Here is a 19,282-nt window from a genome sequence, read left to right as displayed (position 1 = left end):
CTTTGATTATGGTATATTTTTATAATTGTTTTATTTTAAGTTGTTCTTAATCTTTTATTGTGCCTAATTTACAAATAAAACTTTATTATAGGTATGTATATATAGGAGAAAGCATAGTATCTTATAGTGTTCGGTACTATCTGCAGTTTCTGACATTTACTGAGGGTCTTGGAACATATTCCCCATGGAAAAAAGGGGTTTACTGTATCTGCTGTTCACAAGGAATATTACGAAGTGCAGGCTGCCATCTAGAGACAGTCTCATCACTGGAGATACAATCATAGTAATTTCTGTTTATAAGGCATTCTGAAAGGTTTACAAGTTTTCAAACATGTATCTTTTTATTATAACCTTTGAGGTAATTTTTTCCATTTTTGCATAATTTACCTAGACAGACCACATATATCCCAAGATACTATTAAGCTTTAAATGCTCACCAAAAGGCCACCAAAGTGTCTTGTCTCTCTACGTTTTCCCCACTCTCTCTCCTCAAATCTTGAGAATGACTATTAAATATAGTCATTGCAATCCGAGGTAACTGTTAAGTCCTACATTTCTGTTATTCAAATGTTTCTTGAGTGAATCCTTCTTCATTTTAGTAGCCTCAGCATTTTTTCTCCTATTCTAACTCGGATTTTCTCTACTAATTTATCGAGATTTCTTTTCAGTATTTCTCCATTTTATTTTGGTTTACAACCTGCTGTCTATTACATAAAGTAAAAAAGAAACAAAAATGAGACTGCGAAAAAATTGTCCTGTCCTATGCTTGGGTTATCTCTAGTCCAGTGGTCGGCAAACCGCGGCTCGCAAGCCACATGCGGCTCTTTGGCCCCTTGAGTGTGGCTCTTCCACAAAATACCACGTGCGGGCGCGCACATACAGTGCAATTAAAACTTCGTGGCCCATGTGCAGAAGTCGGTTTTCGGCCTGGACGAGTCTATTTTGAACAAGTGGCGTTAGAAGAAGTGCAGGGTGTCGGTTGGTCAGGCGACAGGAGACGCGGCACAGGCGGGCCGCGGGATATGCAGCGCGGGGGAGGCGCCAAATATCAACAGTACTTAAACTATATAGGTAGGTTAATAACAATGTACCTACTTATATAGTTTAAAAAATTTGGCTCTCAAAAGAAATTTCAATCGTTGTACTGTTGATATTTGGCTCTATTGGCTAATGAGTTTGCCAACCACTGCTCTAGTCCATCACCAGATTAGCTTTTATTAAGATAAGACTCTATAATCTACTTTTAAAAGAAAATCCATTTAAAGGCAAAGCCATTTCACACATGGAACAGTTATGCATTTATTATTTGGAAGACTCACTGCTAAGTGCCCTTAGGCAGCATATTTGAGCCACACCCAGACAGTAATTTTGAGTGAGCCAGAATGTTATAAGGTGTCAATAAAAGCTATAAACTTAAAAGGGCCTTTTGTTATATTTGGATCAATTATTTTGCTGCTAAGTTCTGTCTGCCTTCAGTTTTCTCTTCTACCTGCTTCTGTGTCCAGGTGGAAGGATACAAACAAGGCTAGAGTTCTGCTGTAGCTGTCATAGACTAGAGGAGGGATAGAATTGAAAATGGTGAGGGCAGCCCGGCCACAGTGGCGCAGTGGTTGAGCATTGATCTATGAACCAGGAGGTCACGATTCAATTCTTGGTCAGGGCATATGCCCGGGTTGTGGGCTCAATTCCGGATCATGCAGGAGGCACCCAATCAATGATTCTCTCTCATCATTGATGTTTCTATCTCTCTCCCTCTCCCTTCTTCTCTGAAATCAATTCAAATATATATAAGCCTAAGCAACCAGCCGACCATTCGACCGGCTGACAGTCCAGTAGCTGTGATGCGTACTGACCACCAGGGGACAGACGCAGCTGCCGAGCTGTGGTGACTTGGCAGCTGCAGTTCTCGAGTGATGCACCCGGAACCAGAGAGGAGGGAACCCAATTCCAGGTGCATTACTTGAGAACTGCCCTCTCGCTATCCGGGATCCCTTAGGGGATGTCGGAGAGTCGGTTTCGGTCCAATCCCCGCAGGCCACGCCAAGGGACCCACTGGTGCAGGAATCCATGCACTGGGCCTCTAGTAAAAATATATTTAACAAAAAAAGAGAATAAGGATAAGGTGAGACAATTCTCTAAGTCGTGGATGGGTTCATATATATGGGGTAAGACAGTTTGCGGGTTCCCACTTGGCTTTTCTGACAAGGTCTTCTTTATCCCCTTAACTTACCCCTCTGGGGGTTCTAGGCATTTGGAGATGGATGTTTAGTGCTATTATATCTGATCATTGCTACTCTGGAGGTGGAGGCTATACATCTGAGTGATGGGAAAACTACTGGAATGATTTTCCCTGGTTGTGGAATATAAGAGGTGACTCGTTTTATTCTCCAAATAGCATTGATTTTGCAACATGCACAGTTAGGAATCTGGCTTTCAGTAGAGCTCAACTAAACTAGAGCTTTTACCTTGCTTGCAAAATATGCAGGCTAATTATAAAAAGTAAATAAATATAAAGTAGAAGAACCTTATACTAACTGAGCATCTTATGATATGCTACAGGTATATTGCTAAGTACTTTACACTTGTTATCTCATTTACTTCTCACATCATCTTTAGTCATTTTTTCAACAAACATTTTTTGAATTTCTCCTAATGAAGCACCTTTTTAGGCACAGCATTGAACAAAATAATATTCCTGCTTTGAAGTGGTATTAACACCATTTTTAAAGATTAGAAATCTGAGTTTCATAAAGAAAATAGACTTTTCTAGTGCCCCATATGTAACTTAGTAGCTGGTGTAATTGAAATCTAAGTCCTACTATGTCTGATTCAAAGTACTTTAAACCACTCTAGGACAGCTTCTTTAGGGTTCTACTATATGTTGTGATTGCTGTAACCACAATTATCTCTTTTGACTGCCTATATCACTAATTACACAAATATGTATTCTCTAGTCCTATTTTCACATTGATTTTCAGTTTCATCTTTTGTATCTATAATAGTTGTTAACGAAAACATAAACTTTTGCATTTCTGGCAGACTTACGTTGAGCATCTTACGCTTGCCCTCTAATGAGTGCATATTGATACTGACTACACAAATGCTCTGTAGGTAAGGTTTAAGAGCAATCTGTGTTTCTGTTTCATCTTTAACATTTTATTTTCTACTAGAGGCCCGGTGCATGAAATTCATGTATGGGTAGGGTCCCTAGGCCTGGTTGGCGATCAGGGCTGATCGGGGCCTTCTGCCTGCTGGCTGGGGCCTTCCTTCATTCCGCGCTGCCCCCAGTGGTCAGCACACATCATAGTGAGCGATCAAACTCCTGGTCTCCCAGTCGAACTCCTGAGGGGACACTTTGCATATTAGCCTTTTATATATATAGATAGATTGAAAATGTATTCCTTTGTTATTTCACTTGAATACTATATTCATATAGTTCAGGTTTTAGGAAATGCAAAGGGTATGCAATATGATGTTTCCATTCATCCCTAAATCTCAACCACATATTTCTCTTTCCTAGGGGCAACCAATTTTGCCAGATATTTGTATATCTTTTCAGAAATATTTTAATACACACACACACACACACACACACATATCCTTTCTTTTTTATGTATGAATGTATCCTACAGAACTTTACATATCAGTCATGGACAACTTTATTTTTTTGATAGTTCCATGGATTCTATTGACTTTAAAAGTCAATAGAGAGTAGTGATTAGTCGTAGATCCTGTGTGCAGACTACATGCATGTAGACTAACGATCTGCTACTGGGAAACCCCTTTTGCAAGTTGCTAAATCTATAAGTGCCTCAATTTTCTCATCTGTAAAATGGGAGAAAAATAATGCATCTCTATAGATTGTTGTGAAGATTAAATGTGTTAACTTCAAGGGCTTATTCAGAACAGTGCCAGGCAGATAGTGAGCACCCAAAATTAGCTGCTACCACTATCATCATTATCATTGCCACTTTTACTTATTTAATCAGATTTTTATATATGAAATCTGTATAGGGATATATGGGCTTTGTTTTCTTTTCGCTATTACAAACAGTGCTTCAGGAAATAACCTTCTACATTAATTATTTACATGTGTGTGAGTTTAGGGATGCTTTGCAACAAGTACAATACCAAGGCGAAAGAAATAGTATGTTATAAATTTTTAATATAGACATTTTCCAAATTGCAGGCCACAGGGATTGTATCAACTTTCCCTCTCACCAGCTGTTTGACATAATTCAAATAATCAAGAACTTGATTGTAGTTTTCTGATGATACATCTATTTCTGGAATTATTCATAGTTACGGCAGCTTTGGAAGAAAATTTTGGAATTTTTCTTTTATCTTTATTAGAAGTACAATCCTGTCAGGAATTCCTGTTCAAACAACCTTTTATTTTTTAACTAGAGGCCCAGTGCACGAAATTCGTGCATGGGGGGGGGGTGTCCCTCAGCCCAGCCTGCACCCTCTCCAATCTGGGACTCCTTGAGGGATGTCTGACTGCCCATTTAGGCCCCCAAAAAATGCATTGTAAGCTCTCTGTATCTCAGAGTTTCATATCCACAAATTCAACCTTTTGACAATTGAAAACAGTATATTTGATCTTCTGTTGAGAATTGGATGGTCCTTGGAGCCAATACTGCATGGATACCGAGGGATGCCTATAAGTTACATTTGGGGGGAGTGAAATGTTATACGTGGGTTTTTGACTGTGTGAGGGTTCGATGTCTCAAACCCCTATGTTGTTCAAGGTCAACTGTACAATTAAACAGTTTTGTTTAATTTGATTCTAAGAATGTCTGACACAAAGTAACTTTTACTTTAGACAATTTATAATTAGCAATTTAATGTGTTTTCTGTTTATTTAATTTTTAAAAATTGTCTGAAAATAAAGGCTATAAGCATCAAGAAAACTGTTAAATACTATCTATAGTACTGTTTTTTGGCATTAAAAAAACACATAAAGTTTTTTTCATTTTGTTTAGGAAATTGGATGTTGTGGTAGAACTCTTTAAAAAATTTTTTTATTCACCCGAACCTCCCAATCTAGACTCTCTCATTCCTACAGCTGGCTATAGTGAATACCTGTCGGTGGTACATAACTCAGCATCCTAAAAAGGAATGAGAGAGCTATACAGTATGGAGCAAAAGTAGTTTTACAGTGTGAGTACTCGAAACACAGAGCTTATTCTTGTATTATTTATTATTTTCCATACAAACAATGGTAAACCAACTTTTGTCCTGTCCTGTATATCAAGTAATTAAAATGTGCTTTAAGATGATTTTGATTAAAAGAGAGCAGGTATGACTTTTCTCATTTTACAGATCAGTAAAAATTAAGTCAGATTCAGTTTGATGTGCTATTATAGTTTATGAATTAAGACCATATCTTGATGACTTTTAGTGGCTGTTTGGTTTCATCTTGTTTCCTGTAAGAGGGGACAATACATTTCAGAGACTTCCCCACATTACTAAATGTGATTTGAATTGGAGCTGGTAATCACTGGCAAGGAGCCAGACAGACGTTATAAAGTAATTATTTTCTTACTAGCTCATTGAGTTGTTTTTAAAGTTTTTTCCACATTGCCTTCTCTCAGTCTGTTGAGTTTTTAACTTGAATGTTTTATGTTTATACAGTATAAATTGAACATTGTTTAATTATTAGGCCAGGGTTCTTTGTCATTAAGGTTGACTTTAAACCGTATTTTAATATTTTTAAGTTATCTTCATTTTTAACTGAAGTTTTTGGTATAAACCACACATCATTTTTTTTATGATAATATTTACATAATCATTTTTGAGATAAAAATAAAGTAGCTAAAAGTAATATGAAAGAAAGATGAAAAAGGGTTTAACATTTTTTTGATTGTTTGATATTTATGTAGAAGTTACTGAGAAACTTTTTTTTTAAATCCTCACCCAAAGATATTTTTTCCATTGATTTTTAAAGACAGTGAAAGGGAGAGGGAGAGACAGAAACACTGATGTAAGAGAGACATATTGATTGGTTGCCTCCCGCATGCCCCGACCAGGGCCAGGAGCCTGCATCCTAGGTACGTGCCTTGACCAGAATCGAACCCAGGACCCTCCAGTCTATAGGCCGACACTCTATCCACTGAGTCAAACTAGCTAGGACACTGAGCAACTTTTCATGAAAAGTTCAGAGAAATTATTTTAACTGAAGTGTGTTACTAAATTAAGGGACATTTCATTTTAATCTATAGAAGAATATTCTTGTGATAAAGAATATCACAAAGAGCCATGAAAGAAGATAATACCATCCAGAAGGATGTTATTCAGACTAAGGCAGCCACCTATATGTCTGGATAATGCCAACATATGTCTAAGTCAATTTTTAGGGCTCTCCATACAATATAAATTTGTTTTATGTCTTTATTTTTTCCTTTCCCAATACTCCTCTCAGTATTTTTTCTTACACTTACCTAATTCACAGAATATTCCGTTTTTTAAAAAATATCTAAAGAACTTTGAACTTCTTACGATATTTTTTTGGTATAGATAGGAGGTTGTTGGAGGAAAGAAAAACCCAAGCATATAAAACTTTCCAAACAATGGTCAGATAGAATTTAATTTTAGCATGGAATAGAAAAAGATTAACTGTAAAATCTGTTGTTTCACAGGTACTGTGAGAATAGAGATGTTTCGAAATATGCAGAATGCAGAAATCATCAGAAAAATGACTGAAGAATTTGATGAGGTATATAGCATTTCAATATTTATACAAATGTCCTACTTATACTTTTAAATGTTGATTAAGTTTTGTTTTGATTTAGTGTTTAGTATAAATGAAGATACACTATTTCCTCATGTATATATGATAGTCCATGCTACTAATTTCAAAATTAATGATCTCTGAGGATTTGATTACATTGCATGGAGGATGCACTAAATAAACACTAAGGATAAGAATATTAGTGGTATGAGCTAGAAGTTGATTCTTGACACTCATTCTTGAAGATCACCTAAAATCCCGAAATTTAAAGAGGTATCTCCAACAGTTTAATATTCTGTGGAATGCTAGTCCTATTAAATGCTTAAAGAAAAAGGATTTGGAGGACAAAGAAGTGTGGAAAGATTGCGGAGGTTTTTTAAAATTCTAATGGAGAAAAAACTGCTAAACTGCAATCCAAAATTCCCAAAATTATTTTATGTGGACCTTTACCACATGCCCTTCCCATGTGTGTGTGTGTGTGTATGCACGAGCGCAACTCTGTGTATAAAACTTAAGCATGTATTAAGGAAAACTCTGAGAATATTGTGATTTATCATGTTTTCTTTGCTAGTCTTAACAAATTACTCATGCAAAACTCATTTTCTACAAATTTTTTAATTTTCCCTGAAATAATTCTCTGAAGTAGTTTTACACAGATTTTATGTTGAAACACTTACATAGTTTTATTTCTGCACTAGTGGCCTGGTACACAGAATTCGTGCACATTAAAAGGGAATTAAATAGAGGAAGTATTTTAATATTGCTATTAGCCCTTTCTCTATAATAGAAGTGTCAGAGATGAAAGAAAATTAGTAAAATGTATATGAAAATCTCCCTCCTGTCAGAGTCTGGGATGCACCACAGGACCCAGCGTCAAGTCCCCGCCCACCCGCGTGCCTCGAAATCACACAAGACCCAGACCCAGCCAGCCCCACCCCCGTCAAGCCCCACAGGGCAGGGGCACAGCCTCAGGTTCCCCAGCCTGGCGCCAGGGCGGAGGGCACGGCCTCAGGGCCCCTGGCCCCAGTGCTGGGGCGGGGGGTGCGGCCTCAGGTCCCCTGGCCCTGGTGTGAGGGCATGACAACTATTTGCATATTAGCTCTTTATTATATAGGATTGTATTTATTGTGAACTCAATTCATGCCATGCTTTAGTCCACCATTAATTCCAATTTTAACATTATGCCTTTGGATTTAAGTAAGAATTCTATTTTCCAGTAGATGTTCCTTTTTCTTTACTTCAACACTAACAACAAAGATTAGTTTTCTTCTAGGTTCATTCTTTCAGTGGCGTGGGCTTTGTAGTAGTAGTAGTAGTATTTTGTACTACCAACTTACTCAAATACACATTGCACAACGTGTCTTTTTCATCAGATGTTTTCCTTTACTCTAGCAGCACACACTAAAACATTTTCATGTGCGTATTTACAGACGCATTCTGTCAGTGCCTTTCAGACTACTTAGTCATGTTCCGTGGGAAGTTGAAGAGATCTCACATTGTGATCCATGCACATATATATATATATATATACATATATATATATATATATATATAATTGCTAGTCTTCATTTCTATAATACAAAATAGCTCTGAAATTCCAAAGAACTTTTTTGCCATTTAATCAATGGCAAAACCTGGCCTCAACTAACATGAGGCTGTTTACAATTTGTATTTATCCCAGTCATTAAAATCATCTGTATGTATTTTTGTTGAAATAGTAATGTTCTTGATTTTAGGGCCTGGCCCAGATTATTTTTGGGTTATTGATGGAATATAAGCTATGTGCACTGTATTAACTTTTATAGCTAAAAAATTAGATTCTGAAATATTTCGGTGGGATCACTTTTCCTAAAAAATATTTTTTTGTTACTTCATGAGTTTATATTTGGCAAATAGAAGATAAGGATGCCAGATTAATGTGCAAGTGGCAGGTTTACTGACCAGCTACTGAACTACCATGTCATACTTGAAATATAGGTGATTCAGGTTACAGATTTAATGGTATACATCTCGGATTTCAGAGCAATAACACATGATGGAATGTTTATTTAGAGTTTAAGATGATAGTTTCCAAACTTTGTACATTAATGTCACCTAGGGGTATTTATTTTACTTAATTTTCTAATTTTTTACATTACAGCTTACATGCAGTATTATTGTATAGTTTCGGGTGTACAGCATAGTAGTTAGACAATCATATACTTTACAAAGTGTTCCCCCTGATATTTCCAGTACCTAACTGACACCATATATAGTTATTTCAGTATAATTGACTATATTTCCTATGCTGAACTTTACATCTCCATGATTATTTTGTAACTACCAATCTGTACTTCTCAATCCCTTCACCTTTATCACCCAGTTCCCGAAACCTTTTCCTCTCTGGCAATCATTAGTCTATTCTCTGTGTTTATGAGCCTGATTCTGTTTTGTTTGTTTATATATGTTGTTCTTTAGATTCCACATATAAATGAAATTATATGGTGTCTTTCTCTGACTGACTTATTTCACTGAGCATAATACCTTCTAGGTCCATCCATGCTGTCGCAAATAGTAATATTTCTTTTTATGGCCAGGAAATACTCCATTGTGTATATGTATCATAGGTTTTTTCTCCACTTGTTTATTGATGGGCACTTGGGTTGTTTCCATAGCTTGACTATCCTATATAATAAAAAGCTAATATGCACCCTAACCGGTTTGGCTCAGTGGATAGAGCGTCGGCCTGCGGACTCAAAGGTCCCAGGTTTGATTCCAGTCAAGGGCATGTACCTTAGTTGCGGGCACATCCCCAGTGGGAGGTGTGCAGGAGGCAGCTGATCGATGGTTCTCTCTCATCGATGTTTCTAACTCTCTATCCCTCTCCCTTCCTCTCTGTAAAAAGTCAACAAAACATTTTTTTTTTAAAAAAGCTAATATGCAAATAGACTGAACGGTAGAACGCCCAGTCACTGTGATGCACACTGACCACCAGGGGGCAGACGCTCAACACAGGAGCTGCCCCCTGGAGGTCATTGCACCAGAAGTCGGGCTTACGGCTGGCAAATGCAGCGGTGGTGGCGGGAGCCTCTCCCGCCTCCGCGGCAGCGCTAAGGATGTCCAACTGCCGGCTTAGGCCCTGAAGCGGGCCTAAGCCATCAGTTGGACATCCCCTGAGGGCTCCCGGACTGCAAGAGGGCGCAGACTGGGCTGAAGGAACCCCCGCCTCCCCTGAGTGCACGAATTTCATGCACCAGGCCTCTAGTTATTAATAATGTTGCAATGAACATAGGGGTGCACATGTTCTTTCAAATTAGTGTTTTGAGTTTCTTCAGCTATATATACCCAGAAATGAAATCTCTGGGTCATAAGGCAGTTCCATTTTTTAAATTTTTTTTAGTAATCTCCATACTGTTTTCCACTCTGGATACACCAATCTGTATTCCCACCAACAGTGCATTAGAGCTCCGTTTTCTCTGAAACCTCTTCAACCCTTGCTGTTTGTTGATTTATTGATGATAGATATTCTGACAGGTGTGAGGTAACATCTCATTGTGGTTTTAATTTGCATTTCTCTGATGATTAGAGACATTGAGCATCTTTTCATATGTCTATTAGCCATCTATATGTCCTCTTTGGAGAAGTATTTATTTAGGTCCTTTGCCTATTTCTTTAATTGGATTATTTGTTTTTTGGTGCTGAGTTATACAGGTTCTTTATACATTTTGGATATTAACCCCTTATCCGATGTATCATCGGTGAATATGTTCTCCCATTTCAGTGGGTTGTCTTTTCATTTTGTTGGTGGCTTGACTGTGCAAAATCTTTTTAGTTTGATGTAGTCCCATTTGTTTATTTTTTGTTTTGTTTCCCTTGTCCGAGGAGATATATCAGAAAAAAATATTACTAAGAGAAATGTCCAAGATTTTTTATGTTTTCTTCTAGGATTTTTATGGTATTGAATCCTACATTTAAGTCTTTGATACATTTTGAGTTTATTCTTTCATGTGTGTAAGAAAGTGGTCTAGTTTCTTTTTATTTATTTATTTTTTTGGATGCATCTGTTCAATTTTCCCAACATTACTTATTGAATAGACTGTGTTTTTAACTCACTTGCATGTTCTTGCCTCCTTTGTCAAACATTAATTGACCAGATAGGCATGGGTTTATTTCTGGCCTTTCTATTCTATTCTGTTGATCTATGTGTCTATTTTTATGCCAGTACAATGCTGTTTTGGTTACTATAGCCCTGATTTCAGGTAGCATGATTCCTCCAACTTTGTTACTCTTTCTCAAGATTGCTTTGGTTATTCAGCTATTGCTTTAGTAGTTCTGTATAAATTTTTGAATTATTTGTTCTAGTTTTATGAAATACTAGAGGCCTGGTGCAAGAATTCATGCACTGGTGGGGTCCAGCCAGCCCGCCCCAATGGGCCGATTGGGAGAGGGGCCCACCATGGCAAGGGGCCTTGGGCCATTTGCGGTCCGGCCCCGCCCCTGATCGGGGGGCGGGGGGCGCTTAGAGGCGTGGCCAGCCGGTGGGAGGAGCTGTGGCGTTCCAGTCATTTTGCCATTTGGTCAGTTTGCATGTTACCCTTTTATTACATAGGCTGCCATTGGCATTTTGGTAGGAATTGCATTGAAGCTGTAGATTGTTTTGGGTAATACAGATATTTTAATAATGCTTATTCTTCCTATCCATGAGCATGGTATATGCTTCCATTTATTAATATCTTCCTCCATTTTTTCTCCAATGACTTTTATCTTGATTAAATTTATTCCTAGATGTATTTTTTATACAGTTGAAAATGGGATTGTATTCTTAGTTTCCCTTTTTGATAATTCATTATTGGTGTATAAATATGCAACCGATTTCTGAATGTTTACTTTGTATTCTGCTACTTTACTTATTTATCATTTTTAGTAATTTTTTGGTGGAATCTTTAGGGTTCTCTATATGCATCATCTGTAAATACTGACAATTTTGCTTTTTTCTTTCCTATTGATAGTCTTTTATTTTTTTCTTGTCAGATTGCTGAGGTTATGACTTCTATTTATGTGATGTTTCATGATAGTTGGTTTGCTGATAGTGTATGAACTTTGCATCCCAGGAATAAATCCCACATGATCCTGGTGTATATCTTTAAATTGTATTGCTGCATTTGATTTACTAATATTTTTTTGAGGATTATGACATGTGTATTCACGATTGGCCTATAGTTTTATTTTCATTATAGTGTCTTTATTTGGAATTAGGGTAATGCTGGCCTCATAAAATGAAATGGAGAGTCTTCCTTCCTCTTGAATTTTTTTGGCATAGTTAGGGTAAGTGATAGGTCTTTGAATGTTTGGTAACATTTACTTGTGAAGCCATCCAGTCCAGGATCTTTGTTTGTTGGGAGTTTTTTTGATGGCTGCTTTAGTTTCATTAGTTGTAATTCTTCTGTTCAGATTTTTTGTTTCTTCTTGATTCAGTTTTTGGAGAGTGTATCTTATAGGAATTTATCCATTTCTTCCAGATTGTCCAATTTTTTGGCATATAGCTGCTCATAATTTTTTCATAAAATCCCTTTTATTTCTGTGGTGTCAGTTTGTTACTTTTCCTCCATCACTTCTGACTTTATTTATTTGGGTTCCCTCTCTTTTTTTCTTGGTATGTCTGGTTAAAGGCTTGTCAATCATGTTTATCTTATCAGAGAACCAACTCTTGGTTTCATTGATCTTTTGTGTGTTTTTTATCCTTACTGGGGACTTTTTTTTTTAGAGAGAGAGAGCAGAGGAGAGAGAGAAAACATCTGCGTGAGAGAGACACATCGATTGGTTGCCTACCACACGTACTCCGACTGTGGCTGGGGATTGAGCCTGCAAGTGAGGTATGTTTCCTTGACTAGTAATCGAACTCGCGACCCTTTGGACCACAGGCCAACGCTCTATCCACTGAATAAAACCAGCCAGAGTTGTATTTATTTTTCTCTATTTCTTTTATTTCTGCTTTGATCTTTATTATTTCCTCTCTTCTACCCACTTCCGGCTTTGTTTGTTCTTTTTTTTTTTTTTTCCTTCAAGTGTAAGGTTAGATTGTTAATTTGAGATTTTTCTCTTTTTTTTGAGGTAGGCCTGTAATGCTATGAATTTCATCACCAAGGAATATTTAAAAACTACAGATACCTGGCTCCGTTTTACATCCCTCAGACATTCTTATGTAATTTGTTAGGTATGCACCGGGGCATAGGGATTTTTAAAAGCTCACCAGGTAATTTCATATACAGCAAAGTTTGTAAACTTCTGTTCTAAGGGACATAAAAAGAGAAAGCCAAAATTTAACTTAGAAAAGCTCTTCATAGCCCTAGCCATTTTGGCTCAGCAGATAGAGCGTCGGCCTGCGGACTTAAGGGTCCCAGGTTCGATTCCAGCCAAGGGCGCATGCCTGGGTTGCGGGCTCCATCACCAGTGGGAGGCATGCAGGAGGCAGCCGAACAATGATTCGCTCTCATCATTGATGTTTCTATCTCTCTCTTCCTCTTCCTTCCTCTCTGAAATCAATAAAGAAATATTTTTTTTTTTTAAAAAAAAAAGCACTTTATATATGAAAATAGAATAAGGGGAAAACAAATGAATATACTGTGAAAATGCACAATAACACTAAATAGTTGCTTTTCTAAGGTTTTGGGATAACTAGAGAAAGAGGAAGGATTCAGAAAAATAAAATTCATTGTATACCTTACCTAAGAAAATATTCCTATGAATATTGTCAGATATTCAGGGTTTATTGGAGGAATAGTAAACTATTACCAAAACTGATGGGTTACATATAATGAAATATTTTAAGATGCGCTTATTTCATATTCCTAAATATTTTTCTCTCTCAGCATTGGAGCTTACTTAATGAAAGAAGAGTAACAATCACTGTTCTCATTTTTTTCTGTTTGACATTGCAATTAAGTTTTTATTATGATTAGAAAGTATTTGTTTAAGCACAGTTATATGATATATTAGATCTATCTTCCAATGCTGTTTGTTCGTTTTATTTTCAGTCACTTTAGCAAGTATTATTCTTTTTGATACTTTAGCTATACTTAAGAAACTGCATTTAAATGCCTGCATATTGTTAAATGCATACTGTTAAAATTTACAGTTTTTTTTCAAAATATTATATAGGTTATTTGGTCACCTGGGAGAGGAGGGAGGTTAGTTTTGGTAAATTATATTTTGTGGCAATATTCTGAATCATTGTATCCCAAGAGCCTAGAACAATGTCTGTTTTACAGGGAATAGCCATTCAAATTTTGTTAAATGACTTATAGATAGAAAGCAGCTCTGGGGGGCATGGTGGGGGGGGGATGCATGTTGTTAGGGAGGAGGGAGGAATTGAGTAAAGAAGAAAAACAGAAAGAACTCATGGACGTGGACAACAATATGGTGATTGCCAGGGAGTTGGGGGCGGGGGGTGGAGGCGGAAGAGGTAAGAGGGGATAAATTGTGATGGGAAAAATAAAATAAAAAGAAAATTCTATTAAATGATTGAGTATAATGTATATAAAGTAAAATAATGGTGAGATGAGTTAGAAGTAGCTTAGATGCAAGGTATTTAAATTTTGATGAGGTGTAGTCCAAGAGTATGCCGTTACCTGCAAAAGTGTAGTGTAGCTTTTGTTTCTTATTATTACAACCTGGTTTTAATGTTACCAGAGGCCGGAAGCACGAAATTCGTGCAAAGGGCTTGGCCCTCGCACCCCTGGCTGCCTCAGCTCTCGCAGCCCCGGCTTCATCCTGAAGGTTGTCTGGACGGTCGTTCTGTTTGGCCTAATTAGCATATTAGCTCTTTATTATATAGGATTATTAGATAAATTTTTTAAAACTTCTACAAACCTGCACTCAGCCTAAAGTACTTTGTAATTTTAATGTCAATCATATTTATAAACATGCTAATTCCCAAAGCAGTCTTTGGCTCCTCAGAGTTAATAGATACACTTGTTTCCTGTTGGAGCCAACCTTTTGTAGGTAAAGCAAAATGTAATGGTATTTCTTCCCCAGATTATTAGAATCACATTTCCATATGTAATTTCTTAGCTATGTTGCCCAAAGGTCAGTTTTTATGTATTAATTATGGCATCTGTGTAGGGAAACCCTCACAATACAGCACATTTGATATATTTACTTAGTGCCTTCAATTCTTCTCTGTGTTTGTTTATATTTTATCGCTCTCAGCACAGAGATTTTGCTGATTGTGCTCTTTTGTAATGATGACAGTTTATCCAATAGTTTTTTTCTCTTGTTTTGAATATGTGCTTTTGTAAATTTAAATATAGAACTTTTTATTTATCCATTTCAGCATTTATTAATCGATTAAAATTTTTAAGAAATGTACAAATATTTAAATAGTATACAGACTGATAAAATGTTAAGGAAATATCAAAGATTCAGTAGAAGAAAGTTCAAATTATCTCCATTCCAAAATTAAAGTCTTGAAATTTTCTTGATTGTGCATCCAATTAAAACATTTTCCAGCCTGTATTCTTATAGGGAATACCTGTGATATGGCCAGTTTTATTTATAAAAGTATTGTTTCCTCATCTGCCTCTGTCACACACTCTCAAAAAGCTAGAGTTTTTCTGGTGATTGTTTCAGACTAAGTATGTCTCTTTCATAAGTATCTGTTAAATAAAAAATAAATAGTTAAGTTTCTTTTCCTTCCATACTTGGTGATCAGAATACCAAGTGTGTAATTTTTGTTTATTATATTACAGTGTAGTTTGCAGTATATGTGTATTTTATTTATAGAATTAAATGCACATGCTACTAAATCAATTTCTTGTCAGACGTCATTAAATTGTCATGGCTTTAACTTTTATAATGGTCTAAGAAGATCTTCTGTGGCAAGTGCCAGTACTGCCACGGTTTATTGTTATTCATTTATGATTATACTAGAGGCCCGGTACACGAAATTCGTGCGGGGGGGGGGGGGGTGTCCCTCCTCCCAGCCTGCCCCCTCTCCAATCTGGGACCCCTTGAGGGATGTCCGACTGCCCGTTTAAGCCCGATTCCGGTGGGATCGGGCTTAAACGGGCAGTCGGACATCCCTCTCACAATCCAGGACTGCTGGCTCCCAACCACTCGCCTGCCTGCTGCCAGATTGCCCCTAACTGCTTCTACCTGCCAGCCTGATCACCCCCTAACCACTCCCCTGCCAGCCTGATCGACGCCTAACTGCTCCTCTGCCGGCCTGGTCCCTCCCAACTGCCCTCCCCTGCTGACCTGGTCCTTCCCAACTGCCCTCCCCTGCTGGCCTGGTCCCCCCAACTGCCCTCCCCTGCAGGCCTGATCGCTCCCAACTGCCCTCCCCTGCAGGCCTGGTTGCCCTCACCTGCCCTCCCCTGCTGGCCATCTTGTGTCCACATGGGGGTGGCCATCTTGTGTGTTGGAGTGATAATCAATTTGCATATTACCTCTTTATTATATAGGATATTCAGATATTTTTTATGTTTTCTTCAAAAGTCTTTGTAAAGAGTTAAAAAATAGTTTATACCATTAATCCGTTGCATTGATCATAATGAAAATTACAAAGTGAACAAAATCAGTGAAGAGTACCTTAATGTCAATCTCTTTGAGCATTTAATTCTTCTTACTTACTCTTCTCTTGGGATATCTCAAATACCATTGTGACAGAAACAGTCTGAAATTTGGACCTAGTTAGGGAATTCCAAGCTTATTCTGTATATTAAACATTAGTAAAAATTAATTTGTTTCTTATTTTTAGGTGAAAATAAGGAGAAGTTCTAATATTTTCTTGAAATACACAACTTAGTTTGTTTTGTACATATATTACTTTGGAGATGGCTCCAAGTTGAGGAAGGTAGACAATGTTAAAGGAAGCAAATTTGGAAATGAGAAATCCAAAAAGACAAAGGAATACTCAAGTAGAAAACCTCATGAAGTCAAGAAATTATAATCAATATGTGAAAAGGAATAACAAAGGCAATAATATTATAACTGAACCTTGCAATACAAATTACTGAGACAAAAGGAAAAATATTGAATAATAATAACAATAGAAAACACTTACACTTCTGTGTGCCAGGCACTGTTATAAGTACTTTACATATATTTAACCCTTACAACATTTTTATGAGGTAGATCTTTTATGTTATTATTATCTTTATTTTCCAGGTGAGAACACTGAGACAAAGGGGGCAAGAAATTTGCCTGAGTTCACATAACTAGTAAATGACACAGCTAGGGTTTGAACCCAGACTATCCAGCTGCTTAAGTCCATACTCATGTAAACCAAAATTAATTTTAGACTCTAATAAAGAATAAAAAGCATTTATTAAAGCAAAAGCAGCTGTAATCCAGGAGACACAAGGTAGCAACCTAAATTGTGCTTGAGGAAGAACAATGGCAGACAGGTTTTATAAAGGCAAAAATTACAAAATGTAACGAGGAGGAGGCAAAGTCCATGTGTTGTCCATGCAACATTAATTGTTCTATTGTTCTATTGTTCTAGGATGTTTATGGTTCAGCCTTGAGCTGACTTTAGCAGCCTGGTTTAGCAACTTAATAGTTGCGCAGAGAACTGAGGTACAAAATGTAATTTTTACATGCAAATGAAGGATTGCTGGCTAGCTTAAAAAAGATTGGTTAGTTCCAATATGCAAATAAGAGAGGCAAAACTACAAGGAGGAGGCAAAGTCCATGTGTTGTCCATGCAACATTCATCGTTCTAGGATATTTATGGTTCAGCCTTGAGCTGACATAAGCAGCCTGGTTTAGCAACTTAATAGCTGCTCAGAGAACTGAGGTACAAGATGTGTATAGGCTGCATAGGCCTCATAAACCCCACTTCCTTAAGAGCCTCCTGGCTCCATTTTAGGGAACCTTGATATTCACCTTCACCCCTTTTTGATTGAGATCTTTCCTTGGAAAGCATTGATAATCAGCCATTCTGACGTAGTTATCAGGAATACTTGGTTTCTCATCACCAGGAAAGCTCATTTCCAGTGTGTCATGTACCACATAGTGGGGGGTGTTATACTATAGCAGAAGTCATAATCACAGGGCTGACAGCCACATTTGAGCAGTAAGGAAGCCCCAGGGAAGTGAGTCTTAGGGATGGTCCTCATCTGGAGTTTTATTCAGTCAGACTCTCAGTTGAAGCAAGTCATTCTTCCCTGGAGAAAATTTCAGTTAATAATCTAGTCTTTGAGTGAACCTTTATCTGAATTTTTTACAGGAGACTTAAAACACTTGGATATATAAAACATCAAAAGTTTAACAATGAGCTACATCAAACAAATCAGAATAAATGAGTAGAGCAATTTGCACTTGTAATCACTACCCTGTTTTGTCTAGTATATATCTGCAAATGTATAATCTAAAATATATAGCTGGGGAAATATAATAAAATAGCTGGGGACAAAGTAACAGTTGTACTCTTTCTGCTTGAACACCTTGGGTCATATAATAAATTTCTGCCTATTTTTATTGCCCATTGTCTAACAACTGACCAAATGAGTTGTGGAATTAAACTACTATTTTTTTTTAGAAGGACCAGTTATAGCAGTGATGGCAAACCTATGACATGTGTGTCAGAGGTGATACGCGAACTCATTTTTTTGGTTGATTTTTCTTTGTTAAATGGCATTTAAATATATAAAATAAATATCAAAAATATAAGTCTTTGTTTTACTATGGTTGCAAATATCAAAAAATTTCTATATGTGACACGGCACCAGAGTTAAGTTAGGGTTTTTCAAAATGCTGACATGCACACAGAGCTCAAAAGGTTCATAGTCTGTTGGTTTATATTAAACTAGAGGCCTGGTGCACAAGATTTGTGCACTGGGTGGGAGGTCCCTCAGCCTGGCCTGTGCCCTCTTGCAGTCCAGGGCTCTCACATTCCAGGACCCCTCGCTCCTTACTGCCCACCTGCAGCGGAGGCGGGAGAGGCTCCTGCCACAACCACTGCGTTTGCCAGCCATGAGCCCAGCTTCTGGCTGATCAGCGCTCTCCCTGTGGGAGCGCACTGACCACCAGGGGGCAGCTCCTGCATTGATTGTCTGCCTCCTACTGGTCAGTGCACGTCATAGTGACCAGTCGTTTCACGGTTCGGTCTATTTGCATATTATACTTTTATTATATAGGATTGTTTTGGATAGAGTTAAACCTTTCCATTACATTCATTATGAGAAATGTTTTAATGAGCTACTCATAAGCCAGAAGTATGACTCAACAATAACATTTGTATCAATGGGTACTAGATTAAATAAATTTCCATCTGGATTAGTCATAATCAACTACATACTGAGTTTATAATTATAAGCTGGTAATTTCAAGATTTTTATCCATTATATTTAAAACATCTACAAAAGATGACTTTAAAGTGATAAAAATGAGTCACATTTTTATTTTGTAATATAATTTAACTAGAGGCCCGATGCACGAATTCGTGCATAGGTGGGGTCCAGCCAGCCTGCCCCGATGGGGGCCCATTGGGCCAGGCTGGTGGGGCGGGGGAGGAGCTGCGGTCGGTTGGCCAGCTGGCCCCAGCCCTGATCAGAGTGTTGGGGGCCA

The 19,282-nt window shown here is 37.5% G+C and overlaps 1 protein-coding gene across 3 annotated transcripts in view; it reads left to right on the top strand.

Moving 5' to 3' along the window:
* STAG1 (STAG1 cohesin complex component) overlaps positions 1-19,282 on the top strand; it is a 332,216-nt gene that overhangs the window by 144,078 nt on the left and 168,856 nt on the right. For all 3 annotated transcript variants that reach the window (XM_070433471.1, XM_070433469.1, XM_070433470.1), the window contains one exon: positions 6,642-6,718. In XM_070433471.1, the coding sequence (XP_070289572.1) occupies positions 6,642-6,718 (77 nt within the window). The remainder of the gene's footprint in view (positions 1-6,641; positions 6,719-19,282) is intronic.

Source organism: Myotis yumanensis, unplaced genomic scaffold (assembly GCF_028538775.1).
Source record: "Myotis yumanensis isolate MYYU_CA2020_CCGP unplaced genomic scaffold, mMyoYum1.0.hap1 SCAF_14, whole genome shotgun sequence".
NCBI classification, from domain to species: Eukaryota; Metazoa; Chordata; class Mammalia; order Chiroptera; family Vespertilionidae; genus Myotis; species Myotis yumanensis.
The sequence above is the reverse complement of the archived record's forward strand: the minus strand, read 5'-3'. Positions and strand labels throughout refer to the sequence as shown.